A 16505-nucleotide genomic window follows, 5' to 3' on the forward strand; every position below is an offset into this window, starting at 1 on the left:
CACAAGGACAACCGACAGCTGGGTCTCTGAGGTAAGTGTAGCACGACACATTAACAAAGAAAAGAGGCTTCTTTCATCAATAAACACATACTCAAACACAAACACATGAGGGCCAGACAGAGTTTAGGAGAATTCCAGTGATATGGTTCACTGAAAGTGAGCTGTTACAAGAATTGAGGGCTGGGCTGATGACATGGCATGAGATCAGATGTTGTAGGCCTACTCCCTTAATGTTATAATCTACTTTGGTGAACCTGACGAGGTGGTGTCATTATCAGTCATCTGTTATTAATCCTAAAAGATGGCAGACACTTCAGTCAGTAACAAGCAGCCAGCCTCCCATTTTGTGATTTGCACACATGAATCAGAGGATTTGGAAGACTAACAAAAAGACTAACAAAAGCATCAGAATGTCAGATTTAACATGTCTTTTTTTTTTTTTTTTTTATTAATGAAATTTCAACATACAACTCAAAATCATAAAGACATAAGGACAATCAAGACATACAAGACGCTAGGGGGAAGAAAATAATACATAAGTAATAATTAGTGAAACTATACAAATAATAGCCTAATAAAAAAAAAATAATAAAAGAAATAACATAAAATAGACCATATATAATTCACAAAAGCAATAATTTCAACATGTCTGAAGACACTTTCATGGCTACCTTATTTCTAACTTTTTGGAGTGACGATAGAAACATTTTAAACTCATTAAAGAAACATACAAAGGAGGGTTTTGTATTTCTCCATTTACAACAATGTATATGATATTTACCCATAATAATAATGATGTTAATTAAATCAAAAAAGGAAGTGTTTACATTACAGAAAAGTACATCAGTGGACATAAAAGGCGGAAGGTCATGAATCTTCACAGATATCCACTTGTAAACATTAATCCAAAAAATACTGGAAGCAGGGAAAACATGAGAAAAACATGTGTTCTAATGTATCATCTGATAAGCTACAAAAATTACATAGTTCAACCTCAAATTTAAATCTTTTTTTAAGAAAGTCGCCAACTGGATATATTTTATTAATAATTTTAAAATGAGTTTCTTTAACCTTGGGGGGGACAGGCCATTTAATGTACTTAGTAAAAGCCTTCTCCAATACTGATGAACTGTCAGCTTCTACAAATAAGGCTCTATTGAAGCGGTGAAACAAACTATTTTTTTAAAACATTGCCAATAAATCTGTTAGTACATTTGTTATCTGTAATGGGAGTCAAATTTATTACCAGTTCAGGTAAAACTGTTTCAATACTAGAACACCTTAAAGTATTTTGGATCATTTTAAGCAGTGGTATGGGGATTGCCTTGCAAATCTTATTATATTCATGCTGGGTGCAATTTAAGTTATATTTATTTTTAAGGGACAGATGATCCAGCAATTCCCCATTACTATCCAATATGTCCGTTATAAACACAATGCCTTTTTCAAACCATTCCTTCTTAAAAAGAGACTTCCTATTTATAATGATTACTCTATTATTCCATAAAGTTGATCCATGAGGAGAAAAGTTATGGGTAAATATCATCCTCCAAAACAAAAGAATCTGTCTATAGAAATTTGACAATTTCACTGGCAACTTATATACATCAAAATCACATTTCAACAAAAAATCAAGCCCTCCTATTTTTCAGATTTAACATGTCTTCAATGATCAACCAGGCATTAAGAGATAGGCAAGGTGGCTACATACCAAAAACATCAAGGAAAGTTGATTTCTGGAGAAGTTATGGCAGAGACACTTATATGAGTAAAGACTTTGGTTATGGTGTCATTCTGCTTAGCGAACTTGCAGTTTGTGCGTCTACCACAAGAGGGGGTGGTTAAATAACAACCCAACATAGGGGTGAAGTAAGTAGTAGTCATGGCAGGCCAGGTCCGTGCACTAGTCGCTGCAAAGTGGCTTGCCGAAGCAATTAAAAACAACCAAGTGGGACCAAAGCTCCGAATTCTCGACTCCTCCTGGTATCTCCCTAAATTGAATCGTAATGTTCTAGAAGAATTCAACCAGAGGCATATACCCGGTGCCTCCATTTTCGACATCGACGAATGCTGCGATAAAACTTCCACCTCCGATCACATGCTACCTTCCGAGACCGAGTTTGCTGCATACGTTGGAAATTTAGGAATCAGTAATGACACACATGTAATCGTTTATGATACCAGCGACTTCGGGGGATTTGCAGCACCACGGGTTTGGTGGATGTTTAGGTTCTTTGGCCACGAATCGGTGTCTGTGCTAAACGGGGGAATGAAAAACTGGCTGAATGAGGGTCACCCCGTTTCTTCAGAATACTCCAAACCGGAACGAGCAGATTTTCGTTCAACTACAACCAACAGTTCTTGGGTGAAGACCTACGAAGACGTCCTACAAAATGTATCAACTAAACAGTTTCAAGTCGTTGACGCAAGGGCTAATGGAAGATTTCGTGGCATCGAACCAGAGCCAAGACCAAGTAGGCATTCGGTTCTGTTCAGTTGTTGCTGTAATTCACATGACACAAATGGGCATGACAGAAAATGCAGTTTGAGTGACAATTTGAATGCAGACATTTTTTTGCCAGATTACTCAGGGTCAGGGCATGCTATATGGTTGCATAGGCTTATCTGTTTTTTCTCAGAACAGTAGCTGCAGGTTAATAGGTTATCAGTTGTGGGAAGGAACAGTTATTAATTTACAACAGGTTGTGAAGTCTGATGATATATTACTGCTGCCAAGCTGAGTTGGGCTATAAAAATAGCATAAAATAAACAAAGCCCCTAGTTGAAAATAAAAGATCAGACCAAAACAAACAACATTTTGTAGGCCTATGAGTGACAATACTCACACTCTCTCTCAGTAATCTTTTCTCTCTTGGTTCATCTCTCTATTTGTCTTTTTTACTCTCTTCTGCACACACACACACACCTCTGTCACACACGCTTTATTCCTCTCTCTCCCCCGTCATATAGCCACCGAGCCAGGGCACATCCCAGGCACCATCAACATGCCGTTCCCTAACTTCATGGATTCCGCGGGGTTGGAGAAGGACCCTGAGGAGCTGGCCCGGATGTTCCAACAGGCTGGAGTGGACCTGAAGAAGCCCTTTTGGGTCACTTGTGGCTCGGGCGTGACAGCGTGCCACATTGCGCTGGCAGCGCACCTGTGTGGCCATCCAGGTGTAAGCCTGTACGATGGCTCCTGGTCAGAGTGGTTTGCCAGGGCAGCACCGGAGCACGTCATCTCAGAGGGAAAAGGAAAACAGGCGTGAGGCCACTGGTGTGGTCTGAAGAGCACCTATACATATGATATCTGTAGGTTCTGAAGTGTTGTAGTGTTGGGTATAATACAGTGCATCAGAGAGGTTTGCAACATCAGTGCCATACACTTCTTCAGTGCGAAGTTCAAATTACATGGCCAAGGCTACACAGAGCGTTCCCACAATCTATGATGATGCACTCTACAGTACGCCACCTACCTGATGTTCAGAATAACTATTACATTGTGCATACACGACCTTCGTCATTGAACTAGAGTTGTGGCATTAGGAAGATGCCTTTTAGGTGCTGTGTGAGACTGGTGAGGCTGTCTATTATTTCAGCAGAAACTGTTGTTGAGGGACCCCTGAATAATCTGCTTCGGTCAGATCATGTTAAAAACACTGACCCTTTGATTGTCCCTAATCTGATGCTCATAAATCTTTTTTTCAGAGTTAAGTTACCTTGTTAAACAGTTATAATTACAATGTTTTAAAAAGGATTTGGGCAATACATAGAACTATGCCTGCCTTGTAGGCTAATTGTTTTCCCATTCACTAATCTTGGAAGGCCTATATGTGAATAGACAATGAATGTTCAGAAATGATGTCATGTTGATGGATATGATACATTTAGCCATATGGAATAAGCCCTGTTTTAGGCTTTGGAGTAGAGAAGGTCTATGTGAAAATATCAATAACTGTAAAAGTGCACTTTTGAATACTGATTTAACCTTGTGTATAATAAAATTACCACTGTGTACAGTACTACAAAGCTGTAGTGTATACATTTCTGCCAAGTAATTACAATATAATAATAAAGACACTCTATTTTCAAATGAACACGTGTTTGTTTATTTTATTAAAATGTTATAAATTAACTGACAATGTGTCAGAGCATGATGATATAACCTCCAAAAACCCAGCTATTAATCAGCCTTTGGTTCACAGAATAACCAACTTTCAAGTATATGTTTCAACATATCCCATTCTATTCCTTAAGTTAAGTAAAGGGCAATAAAAGCATAGGCTACCAAGATGCTGATGAATCAAAGTTGCTGACATAGCCAGGCCGCAATGGAAAACCGGTACAATCCGGTTTCAATGATATTTTAGGAGTCCCTTAATAAGCCTGACAGATTTATAGTCATCGGTCACAGTTGACTGAGCTTCTTATTTTACTTAATATCAACGTAGCTGTAAGCTATTTAACAGACGATAACAGTTTGCAAGGTATTACCTCAAATTACTGATACATTTTGAACGAAGCGCGAAAAGGGGCGGTGTATTTAAAGAGAGGTCGACGAAGTGTAGCCACCGTGACGGCCATGATGAGCGAGGCATGTTCATGACCGGTAAAATGTTTTAAATTGAATAGCAACGTTCACCAAATTATGCTCTTGTCTTAAATTAGTATGGGTGCCCTAAACACCATCAGGGTGACCCAATGTGCAGGCATTATGATTCTATTATAATAAATGTAATTGGCTTAACCAATCTTTCAAAATATAGGCATACTACAGGTACAGTATTTTTTGCAAATGTACCACTTCATAACAGCTTAAGTCAAGAAATACTACTCCTGAAATTATTTCCTTTTATATAGTTATATTTATTGTGGATGTCCATGTTTTTCGCTCATTACGACACACTAACCATGGCGGAACGTGCAGTACGAGGGAGGTCATCCGTGATAATGCCTGAGGGTCCTGAAAGTGAAAACAAATTGGGGTCCTGTAGTTGACAGCAGATTCGTGTTTTCCCTCTAACCAGTTGTTTACATTTAAAGCGACTGTAAGTCGGTTCCAGTTCAACGAACGAAGTTTAACGTTCTTTGTAGTATCTCCTGAAGATTTACTTACTGCTTAACACCTCAAAGGCAACTTGTTTGTCTTTTCAAATAAACTAGGTAGCTACTCGCTCCTGTCGGGTGTTTGGAGCTAGCTAGCTTGCTATTGCTAGCTAGCTAGAATAACTAAGTAAACGGCAACGTTGAATAGAAGCAGCAGAAATCTAGGGTAAGCCTCGACTACATTTGGTAAATTTCCTTTTCTGGCCTTGTTTGGTTTTATACAGCCTTTTTTCTAAACCGAAGAAATAAAAGTTTGACGCGGCAACTAGACAGGCGCGAGGTCTGGTGAAATAACTGTCAGATCGCTATCTGTAATCACATGCAATTCCGTTTCTGTCCATAGGACGGTGTTAATGCCACGCCATGTCTGGCATAGCCCTCAGTAGATTGTCGCAGGAGCGCAAAGCTTGGAGAAAAGACCATCCATTTGTAAGCAACAATCCATCGTTCTTTCATTGCGTTTTGAGTGTTGTCCTATGTGTCCTTGAATCTTTTGGCTGCACATAGCTTTTACATACATTTCCTACTAGCACGGGCCCTTTTAGTGCATGTGTAAGTGGGTATAAGTATGTACTTGACTTCACAGACTACATATGAAAAGCATTTCTGTGCCTCTTTTAACACACTCAGGGATTTGTTGCTGTGCCAACCAAGAACCCTGATGGCACCATGAATCTGATGAACTGGGAATGTGCCATCCCTGGGAAGAAAGGGGTAAGTAGACATCTAGGTGAAAGGAGATCAGGAACTTGGCCTTGAATCTAATTTTGAGTAGAATGAGCAGAACTAGAGTATGTTTCTGAGGAATTAAGCAGTGCATTTAACAACTTTCCTCTCAGTCTCTGGTTGACTGGTGTATTTCCTTGCTAACTGAATTACTCGAGATCAGTCAGTGTGGTGTTCCCTGTATGTGTTCTTCTGCAGACATTGTGGGAGGGAGGTCTGTACAAGCTTCGCATGCTCTTTAAGGATGACTACCCGTCTTCACCACCCAAATGTGAGTATATAACAAGCCATTGGTTACTCCTGCCCTGTAGTGTCGTCACTGGCCATTGTGGAGTGTTGTAGGAGTTTGGCCCAAGAGACCACAAGAGTCAATATTATAGTATCATGTTGCCATTTAAATGCCATAAAAAATACTATAAAAGGTCAACACTTTAGCGAAGCAAACCTTACCACAAAGTAATTAATAGAACCATAATATGGATAATAATAATGGAGCGTTTTGGGTTGCACTGGGGTGCACATTTTTATGTCAAGCACATTGCCTGATATAAATGTCAGGCAACGTGCAAAGTCTGAAGTCTAACAAAGGCTAGTTGTGGAGTGATCTAGGAGAACCCTTCACATGCTGCACTCAAAAATCCTTGATTTTTGTGCCGTTTCAACCCTCTGGTGACATTTCACCAATTTAAGATCTTGGCAATGGCAACATTCTGGACACTGTCCCCTAACAAAATCCTGGATACCACCCTCCCAAAATCTGGGATGTTGCTAGGATGGTACCAGAATCAGAAGTTGGTAAAATTGCACCATGTGAAGGGTTTTCCCAGATCGCATCACAATTTAGAAACCTGGCAAAATCCATGTGTAAAAATGTAGCAAGATCCTAAGCTCAAAGGTCACTGGGTCAGCTCAACATTTCCACTCATCACATCACAGTGACACATAGTTCATGCACGTCACACATACTCGTTTCACAACTTTGCACTCTGCCTGATATATAAATTAGGGCACAGCTTGTTAAGTGTACTACATTTTAGAAATGAACATATCATCAGTTCTTATGTCCACTTTATTATGTGTGAATATGGAATATGGAGGGTAGGGCAATCATTTTCACCGAAAGTCATTTCATTTTAGAAATATTTTTGCAAATACAGTTGCTTCAATTTCTTTTTGTAATCCTGTGTAATTGTAATAGATATATAATGATAACCTCTTATGTGTGTTCCTACGGTTAGGTAAGTTTGAGCCACCAATCTTCCATCCCAACGTGTACCCCTCAGGCACTGTGTGTCTGTCCATCCTGGAGGAGGAGAAGGACTGGAGGCCAGCCATTACAATCAAACAGGCAAGAGCTACAGACAGGACCAAACCTACACACTAATGTATCTACAAAGACAGATACCTATACACACACACACACACACACACACACACACCTAGGCATGCACGCATGCCTCCAAACACACATATACAAACATTCTCTAATGCTGCCCCTGTTCCCCCATTACAGTTTTATCTTAAAGGAGAAGTCCTGCTGTATTTTACATCAGTCTTGATTACGGCTCCAAGTGCGCTACAACAGTAGGTCTGGGGCATCATCTAAAGTGACTTTTAGCCTCTTGACAAACTCAACATGTCATTAAAAGGTCTGTGCAACATGAATGGGGTCCTTGCATGACAAAACGATGCATTTTCTACTCATAATTGTGAAGAAACCATTTAAATTCAAAGTCTTCCTGCAATAACTGAACCCAAAATACTTCAAAGCACGAATAGAGATAGCTTTCAGTAATGTGCAAGCTCAGGCATCATTTGAACCGTTTCCATGGAGTTACATAGTCATTAATATGGTCATAACCATTTCAGTGTGCAATAGCCTATTTTTGAGGGGAACGTTTTTGTCGCGACTCAGGCATGAGCTTGACTCTTTGGGCTTTCCTGGAAGCGACTGATGGAAACAGAGGTATGAGACGGTACAAACTTTGAATCCAAACAGTTTCTTCACTGTTAATGAGTTGAAACCGCATCGTTTTGTCATGTAAGGGCCCTGTTCATGTTGCACAGAATGTTTAATGACAATTTGAGTCTGTTAAGAGCCAAAGAGGCACGTTTAGATGATGCCCCCAGACCTGGCGTTGTAGCTCACTGGGAGCCCTGGCCATTAGCTGCAGCTACTCTAGTTCAGTAGTACCGATTTAGGTAGTTTTTTCCCTATCGATAGTACTCGCTGGTGTGTATGTTACAGATATGAAGTAGCCTAGTTTACTTCACAGGTGACATATTTAATGAGTGTGGATATTCTGAAAGAATAAGAGTTCCGTGGGTAAGCAATAAGTGTTTTACTGGAGTCTCAGATCATAAACTGACAAATTCAATACATTACAAATTCAATACTTGACAATATATAAATAACAGTATGACTTAGAATATAGTATAGTGCCATTATAATAATAATGATAGGCTAAATACAACGTCTAAATCTCTATCATTACGATCGTCTTTATTTATGTGCAAACGACCAATGAACTGCCCGCTGCCATGGCAACGATAAACTAAACCGCTCAGCTGCTAGTCAGCTGTTTCACTCGGACAAGTTGACACTTTACCGTCATCGAAGACGGTTGAGAAATTGTAGGCGATAACATTTCATTATACTGCCCTGTTGTTGCCATTGTTACATCTCTATGTAATAGTGGAGACAAGTGTTAATACCTGGCCACTCACACTCATTTTGGCAAAGGGATTAGGCTACCGATGTTCCAGGCATGCTAGCATTAGCAATCTAACGTAAATGTTCCGGTTTTAACAAATCGCTACATTAACAAACAATCGCAACATATTTACTATTAATGACAAAATGACAGTTTCAATACCGAACAAGATAGACTGTTACATTGTTTTGATACACATTCATATGTGAACCCACCTGAAAGAATAAGAGTTCCGTGGGTAAGCAATAAGTGTTTTACTGGAGTCTCAGATCATAAACTGATGCACTCCGTTCGAACCCACAGCTTTAAACTTAGGTGGTCGCGTGTCTGGAATGTTAGGCTATATTAATAGGGAGTGTCTGCAACATAGGCTACTTATAGGCTATAGATTAAACATAAACACTTAGCCTACTATATAACTCATAAGAGTACAGTATTATACTCTATGTGCCACATGTACACTACCATTCATAGTCAAGACTCAGTCTAAACAAGTATTTGTTGACTTTTCAGATCTTGCTAGGCATTCAGGAACTGCTCAATGAACCCAACATCCAAGATCCAGCACAGGCAGAGGCCTACACAATATACTGGTAAGTATGAGGGCTTATTGAAGTTGAATTTTTGAGAATAGTTTAGTGTGCGTGTGTGTGTGTGCGTGTGTGCATGTGTGTACCTGACACCCATCTGTCTAACATTTTTGGATTGTGGACACTAGCCACCTTTACATGGACAGTTTTTTGTCATTCCGATTAAACTATTCCGATTGAAAGTTTTGCGCCGTCTGTTTACATGAGCTACTTTGTATTCCGATCAGGTGCTTGTAAGTGCATTAGAATCTTTGATCGGAATAGCTGTTGTTTGCTACTTTTCATTGGGAAGATATAGTAGTCAATCCGAATGATTGTATACATGGGTGTTCATTCGGAATAGGAACGGACTACACCAGCTCTTCCATTCAGATTACAATTCTGATCGGATCAGGAATTTCATTTCGATTGAGGTGTTTATATGACGATTTTTTATTCCGATTGAGCTGTTTTTCCGTTTCTAATCGGAATAGAAATGTCCATGTAAACGTGGCTACTATATACTCTCTCTTGCTAGTTATCAAAAAATATTTCTTGATCTTTCTTTCTTCACACTCGTATAGGAAAAACAATTTCACTACATGTTTCACGTTAGTATTTCTATGTATGTGATAAATAAGCTTCGTATAAAAACCTTGTATCTTTTGTATATACTCTTCTTGCCTTTCAGTCAGAACAGAATGGACTATGAGAAGCGTGTGAGGGCGCAAGCCAAGAAGTTTGCTCCCACTTAAGATGATACTGAACAGCCACTGAGGAGTTTCTGGCCTGAGGAGAGAGGAGGCACTAAACACCGACCCATTTCTAAGGGTGGGAGGGCGTGTAAATATATAAATATGACAACTTTTGTATTATTATTATTATTATTATTATTATTAGTTGATGTTGTTGTGTGTTGTCATGGTAGCCATGTTTTGACAATGTGTGGTGAAATCAAAATCAAATCAACCAACAACAGAAAAAAAAAAGAAAAAGAAACAAACCAACAAAATGAACAGTGGAGGAAATTTGAACTCTTTGCTTTTGTTCACAACTTGATGTTTTTGTTAACTGAATGTAAAATAAATAAAATTAAAGTATTCCAAATATTTGTGTTGTACTGTTGTTGGGGAAATGTATGGCTGAATATCTGCAAATGGAAGCATAGTCGCAGAAGCACATGTGTACAGCTGCATTCAACATCTACCAAAAAGTAATTAATAGTAGAGTACATTCCGAAATAAAAGTTTAATGATGTTTGGTAAGTGTTGCTACTGCACCGAAGAATTTGCAGGGGGATCAAATGGCTGACGTAACATCTGAAAGGCCATGTTAATTATGACATCACAGCAACCCTATCCGCAAGGAAATCCAAGCAGGGGGTCGGCTGAGGTAAATCATTCATTTATAAACTACACACAACATAGCTTAGGTGTCAGTATAGAGGCTTCACGGCGTGAGAAGCGTTATCAACGTAGGTAGGCTATAACGCGGAGGTTAATTTTGTATCACCTGTAGGCCTTAAGTCCTCCAGTGCCGTTAATCGGGTGGTAGGCCTACATATGCGCACATTGAACTGTTTACGGACATAGTTTAATTAACTTCAGAGGGCGTGTCGGTCATCGTTGATTTTCTTGATTATTGATGTGGTCTCACGAAGGTAAGCGTTACATTTGTGACATTCTCTAGACTCCAGACGCTTCACATCATGCTAGCCTACATGTTATTCACATGACATTAGGCTGTACTGGTTTGCTATCCAGATATGTTTTGGTTCGATTAATTTGCACCTCGGTAGGACAACGGGACTGGCCTGATTAAAACAATTCTGTGGTGTAGCATACCTTGGTTTGTGATATTGGGTGAGAAAGCCATTGTGAGCCAAAGCAAACAAGATCAGTTCAATCAGCAAAGACTGTTCCCTCTGCACAACATCAGCTCTCCCTACCTCGATGGACTATAGGCTTAGTGTGTTTGTGCCTTTGGTGTAGTCATTGTAGCCTAATCCATGTCTTGTGATTTAACTATTCTTCATTCTATTATGCCCTGTTGTTTTTAAGCAGTGCCCAGGAAGGAGTAGTCATTTAAGTGAAATGGATGAAGGACAGTCAAAGGTGAGCTCAAACTGGTTGTGGTGAAGATCGAGTGACAGAATACAAAGAATAAAGCAATTTTTTTTTTTGCCAAAATAATCAATGAACTTATCATGTTAATTGGTGATCTGATAAATGGTAATTAAATAGGCTATATACACATTTATGCAATTAGTATTTGGTGTAGGCTAACATGCATTTTTGTGTGTGTGTGTGCGTGCGTGTGTGTGCGTGTGTGCGTGCTAGATGAGAAAGTTGGTTGCTCCACAGGTGCCTCCTCTGAAGGCTCCTCACTATGCAGGCACCAGTGCTGTCTTCGCAGACTCCCACAACTCCTACCACAGCCTGGGCCACTGCACGCGCACCAACATCTTCCCAGGTATCGCCAACAACATCATCCATCTATCCATTCATCCATTCATTCATTCATTCATTCATTTTGGCATTGATGTGAGCAGGCATGTGAGCAGGACTCTTTCTCTACCGAGGCTAGGGGGGGTGGGGGCTTGACCTTATTGCAAGGTGCTAAGAGAAGAACCAATTTTCACAATAATGCATAAATGTCCGCCACCGACCTTAAGAAGGGAGCTGAGGGGGGGCTACGCCGATTACTGAGGCTATAGTCCTAAACCTAACCTTCAAGCAACCTCATCAATATCAATCTAGGTCTATGGTTCACTATATTGTACAGGACTGTAAGGGGGCAGGCTATATGTTATGTATGTATAAGTAGGCCTATACTAAATTATGTAGTCAAAATGATAACTTTATGTTGGTTTAAGTTAAAACAAAACATGGTATGAACTGAGAAAATCCATGGTTCTACATCATTGTTGGCAAAATGATCATGATAGCCTACATATTTCAGGCATATTTAGGCGGTCTGCTTAAATTTTGCGACTTTTTCATATTTTCAAAGATTGTAGAGCGGAGCATATTTGGTAACATTGGTTGGTAACACTAGGTAGTCGAAATGGGGAAATGTAAGTTCGCGGCCGCGTCGTGTTGGTAGTAAAATTTATTTTGGTGGTAGTAAAAAAAGTAGTAAAAGGTGGTAAATTCATCTTCATGATTCCTGCTATAGCCTGCTATAGCCCTGCTATAGCCCTAATGTAGTGCCATGCCTGGATGTAAGTGACAGCCTATGCAGGAGCTCTGCTCCTTTGGAATGCCTGGATTTCCCTTCGGGACCACATTTACATTTACATACATTTACGTTTACATTTAGGAAGAGACTCCTTTAAATTCTTCTGGATAGGGCCATCTCTAGGCTTTCCCCCCGAAATCGCACTGTTCATACCCTAAGCTGAGACCCGGTAGTTTCTTAGGAAATAATCAGAATAATTGTGTGATGTACTGGCACAGCATTATAGAAGCTAGAATATCTATTTTTTTCTGCTTTTTTCTGATAACAAGCACCTCTGAACTGACCACATATCAGCCCTGTAAGTCATATAAAGGGAGCTGGAAACACAACTGAGCCCTAGCACCAGGTCTTATGAAGCTGTGTGCAAACGTAGATCAATATAGCATGAAATAGACCTGCTGTAGAGTGCTGTAGACCATTATTTGCCAAGGTATGCTCATGTGTTTTTAAAATTCCCTATGGAAACTCCCCATAGGACTTGGCTATCCAAAATGCATACTGACAATCAAATGCTTACTGCACATGAACTCCTTTGTGTGGAAGCATAATCTTGGTCTCAAATGAAAGGTAACACGGAGGTTTCTTGTAGACTATTTGGATTGTATGTCAGGTGTTCTGACATAGAATGACTACACAAAATATGTAATAATTTCACAACAGTCTCTAATTTTGCATTTACTTTGTTGGTTCAATGGTTTTGTATGAGATGGAATATATGATATCTGCACAACTAATATTGGATAAAACAGCATGAAGACTTCTATGGATTCTTGCGAATATTTCAGTACCCAATACGTTGCATCTACTTATTGTAGTGCAGCTACACTGCAGCCAGATGTCAGGGTAGCACCAAAGGCGAAGGAGGGGGAGGAGGGCATTTTTGTATAAAATAATTGAGACATAGTAAGATTAACCTGACAATTCAAAGCACTATACAGATTGAACATGAAAAAAATTTGACATGTATGGAGTTGTATAACAGGTAGCAATTGCTCAGCCAGGTTCCCAGTTAAAAGATCGTCCCGTCAGGGTTGCCCTCTATCTCCACTTTTATTCTCTCTGTCTCTAGAACCTGTTGCCCAGGCAATACGGCAGTCCAAAGCTCTAGACCCAATCAAATAAAATAAAACAAAATCGGCTTTAATGTTGCTGGGGGGATCGGATGAACAGATACCACTTTTTAATATCCCAGTTGTCAGTAGTTTTACATACCTGGGGGTGTCCATCCATCCCGCCCTCAATGTATTAACTGCTGACAACTATAATAAAGTTTAAAAAATGTGAATAGCGACCTGAATAGATGGGGTTTGCTCCCTACTTATTTCCAGTCCATATGTCATAAAGTCCACCGATTTGTATATATTTTTTATTCATTGTGTTTAAAAACAAAATATATATATATATATATAATTGTTCACCTTGAGCGAATCAAGTTAGGGATGGGAGGTTGGGCTTGGGCTGGATGGAGGGGGGATAAGGGGGAGGAGAGGGGAAACAGGTATCAGAATAAGCAATAATGTCATATTTTCAAGGATGCTGTTTGTTTTTGTTTTTCTTTTGGTTTCCATCTGGTTGTGAAGAGGTTTCCCCTCCAATGTACAATGATTGCAATTAAATAAATGATAAAAAAATTGATCACAAAATAGACATGTATGGATTCCCAAGAGTCCAAGCTTTCAAATGGTGTATAACACTATACTGCATAGCACTATGGTGCATACAATGATTGATAAAATGCTAAAATTGACTTTGAATGTAGTGGGGGTGGGGGGGGGGGGGGGTACCATGGAAGGTACACTGTTCCATACTCGGTGGTAGTAAACCCATTCACAGTCCTCAAAGGCACATGCAGGCACATGCAATCTCTTTGATGTTGGCACAAATCTTGCAAAATGAGCTCAGGCCATCAACGTGTGGGTTTTTGCATTTTTTGCAGGAGCACCGTCGGAGTGGTCGTCCCTTGTGAAGGACTCCTATGTGACTCACCCTCTGCCCCCTGCCCCCGTTGACCCCCAGAAGTGGTATGGCCGAAAGACTGATGACATGGGTATGATAATATTACTCTCCTCCACCCTTCTTTTTATACATGCCACTTACAATTACATTACATTTATTCATGTAGCGGATGCTTTCCATCCAAAGCGTAATGACTCACATACAGTACATCAATTACATTACAAGAGCCACTGTTTCCGGAGCAACTTGGGGTTATTCAAGGGCACAACAGTGGAAGCTGGGTATTGAACCCACAAATGCCGTGCGAGTTCAGTTCCTTAACCACTACGCTACCCCCACGACTATAAATAGTCTGTGCTTTTTGTTTATGCTGATGTTTGCGTACAGTACTACAATTTACTTGTTGTATGTGTGTCTCAGTTTCCTCTGTCTTCATATCATGTTAATCTTTCTATCTCTTTTTTTCTTGGCCTCTCTCTTTGGCTACCCCCCTCCCCCCCCCCCCCCCATCAGTGAGGTGGACAGAGAGAAACATTGTGAACCAGCGACTGAAGAAGGCTCTGATGGCGATGGACAAGAAGGGTGGTGGCACCTGAGCTGCTGGTGCTTTTCACGCCTCGCTCACCGCAGAAGTTACGTTTTACACTTTCTGCATGCAAGCATTTCCTACTCATCCCGCTGCACAGATATACACAACGCTCCACCTACACACCTATATATATATACACACACACCCACATAAACACATCTAGCCACCCACGTGTACAGTTGTGCTTTAATACGTTTATGAACCTGTGTGAAAGTTGACTAAAAAGAGGAATAGAAAATCATCTTTTGGAAAATGATCTTAATGCCTTAATTTTCGAAAAAACAAGGAAAGATCCAACCTTTAAGGACACCAAAGTTCTTTGTGAATGAATAATGTATCGTAAGTTAATAAATGTTCTTCCTTAATAAAATACAGGGGGCATACATACACACACACACCTATGTTAAATTCCTATAGAGGCAGGCAGATTTAAATGGGAATATAACATAGGTGTGTGTATATGTACGCCCCCTGTATTTTAAGAAAGAACATTTATTTATTTACGATACATTATTCATCAGCAACGAAAATAGGTGTACTCAAAGGTTGGATTTTTCCTCATTTTCTAATTCAGGCACTAGATAATTTTTTATTCCTCTTTTTAGTCAACTTCAGCATGGGTTCATAAGCTTTTGAGCACACCAGTATAATATATATACACCCACATCCATGCAAAGATTCTACTCTCAAACTGACCTCACAACACTTCACTCCTTTCACAAACCAGACCAAAATAAATGTCCATTCTATCTTAGGACAGTATCACTAGTTGTGTGAGTTTATGCTGTATTAAAGCAGCTTACCATAGTTGATACATTTTGTTTTGGGACCTCGTGCCCACACATCAAAAGGTAACATAAAACCAGTCTAACAACCTCATTCGGAAATAATGGTAAATTCAAACTAAGCTGTGCTATTTGATGATTTCAGTGATCGGGGTGAGAGAGGGAAGGTACCATGCCATCTTAAAAAAAAAAAAGTGTGTTCAGGATATTCAGGATATGACAGGCGAACATTAAAATATCAATTTCTTATGTAGACTTAAACATACTGTCAAAGGAAAAATTAACGTATTTTCCAAAATGTTTAGAAATAATTTTGAAACTATTTAGAAATTAATTGTCACTGTTTGCAATATTTCTGATGACACTATTTCACTTAAAACATCTTCAAAATGTTTAGCAGCACTTAAGAATGCATGCATGCCCCCTTTAAGTAATATTTCACAACCCTGATGCATTTTCAAAAGAATGGAAAATGTACAATCAGTTAAAACTGTTGAGCTGAGTTTTGCACTAACAAGCGAGGGGAGATGTGAAATACCCCTCAGCCTAATCTAGCATCAGAGGCATGAGCTCACAGAACTCAGGGCAACGTTTCTTTAGAAATGCGATGAGTCAAAATGTCACCTCTTAGGGCTCACAGATGAAGACCATTTGGGGGGGGTTTAGCCCTTGACTCTTTGTGGTAGCCTATCCGGAAACTCTTCAGATGTGGTCATGAAAGTGCAACTGACAGTTTAGAATGGAGAGAAATGTTCCAGCTAACCTTTCTCCCATTTTCTTGCCAAAATGTTTGTTGTGAAGAATGTTTTGTCTGTTATGA

General features: G+C 39.7%; 3 protein-coding genes across 3 annotated transcripts; all 3 read left to right on the plus strand.

Moving 5' to 3' along the window:
* Positions 1 to 1867: 1867 nt before the first annotated feature.
* On the plus strand, positions 1868 to 4097 carry mpst (mercaptopyruvate sulfurtransferase). Its single transcript, XM_062531581.1, has 2 exons — positions 1868 to 2474; positions 2971 to 4097. The coding sequence occupies exons 1-2, from the start codon at positions 1883 to 1885 to the stop codon at positions 3267 to 3269; spliced, it is 891 nt and encodes a 296-aa protein (XP_062387565.1). The 5' UTR covers positions 1868 to 1882; the 3' UTR covers positions 3270 to 4097.
* Positions 4098 to 4966: 869 nt separating this feature from the next.
* LOC134076498 (SUMO-conjugating enzyme UBC9-like) lies at positions 4967 to 10224 on the plus strand. Its single transcript, XM_062531582.1, has 7 exons — positions 4967 to 5272; positions 5450 to 5535; positions 5737 to 5820; positions 6031 to 6103; positions 7071 to 7180; positions 9060 to 9139; positions 9807 to 10224. Exons 2-7 carry the CDS (start codon positions 5470 to 5472, stop codon positions 9868 to 9870), a joined length of 477 nt encoding a protein of 158 aa, XP_062387566.1. The 5' UTR covers positions 4967 to 5272; positions 5450 to 5469; the 3' UTR covers positions 9871 to 10224.
* Positions 10225 to 10485: 261 nt separating this feature from the next.
* LOC134076055 (ciliary microtubule inner protein 4) lies at positions 10486 to 15223 on the plus strand. Its single transcript, XM_062531059.1, has 5 exons — positions 10486 to 10507; positions 11179 to 11229; positions 11455 to 11587; positions 14292 to 14402; positions 14825 to 15223. Exons 2-5 carry the CDS (start codon positions 11209 to 11211, stop codon positions 14905 to 14907), a joined length of 348 nt encoding a protein of 115 aa, XP_062387043.1. The 5' UTR covers positions 10486 to 10507; positions 11179 to 11208; the 3' UTR covers positions 14908 to 15223.
* Positions 15224 to 16505: the final 1282 nt, after the last annotated feature.

The sequence above is a fragment of the Sardina pilchardus genome, chromosome 3, assembly GCF_963854185.1.
Source record: "Sardina pilchardus chromosome 3, fSarPil1.1, whole genome shotgun sequence".
In the NCBI taxonomy this organism is placed as follows: domain Eukaryota; kingdom Metazoa; phylum Chordata; class Actinopteri; order Clupeiformes; family Clupeidae; genus Sardina; species Sardina pilchardus.

Coding starts and splice junctions, on each gene's coding strand:
- mpst (XM_062531581.1), top strand. CDS start 1,883: ATGGCAGGCCAGGTCCGTGCACTAGTCGCTGCAAAGTGGCTTGCCGAA. Junction 2,475..2,970: donor CGAACCAGAGCCAAGACCAA/GTAGGCATTCGG, acceptor CCCGTCATATAG/CCACCGAGCCAGGGCACATC.
- LOC134076498 (XM_062531582.1), top strand. CDS start 5,470: ATGTCTGGCATAGCCCTCAGTAGATTGTCGCAGGAGCGCAAAGCTTGG. Junction 5,536..5,736: donor GGAGAAAAGACCATCCATTT/GTAAGCAACAAT, acceptor TAACACACTCAG/GGATTTGTTGCTGTGCCAAC. Junction 9,140..9,806: donor GAGGCCTACACAATATACTG/GTAAGTATGAGG, acceptor CTTGCCTTTCAG/TCAGAACAGAATGGACTATG.
- LOC134076055 (XM_062531059.1), top strand. CDS start 11,209: ATGGATGAAGGACAGTCAAAG. Junction 11,588..14,291: donor GCGCACCAACATCTTCCCAG/GTATCGCCAACA, acceptor CATTTTTTGCAG/GAGCACCGTCGGAGTGGTCG. Junction 14,403..14,824: donor CCGAAAGACTGATGACATGG/GTATGATAATAT, acceptor CCCCCCCATCAG/TGAGGTGGACAGAGAGAAAC.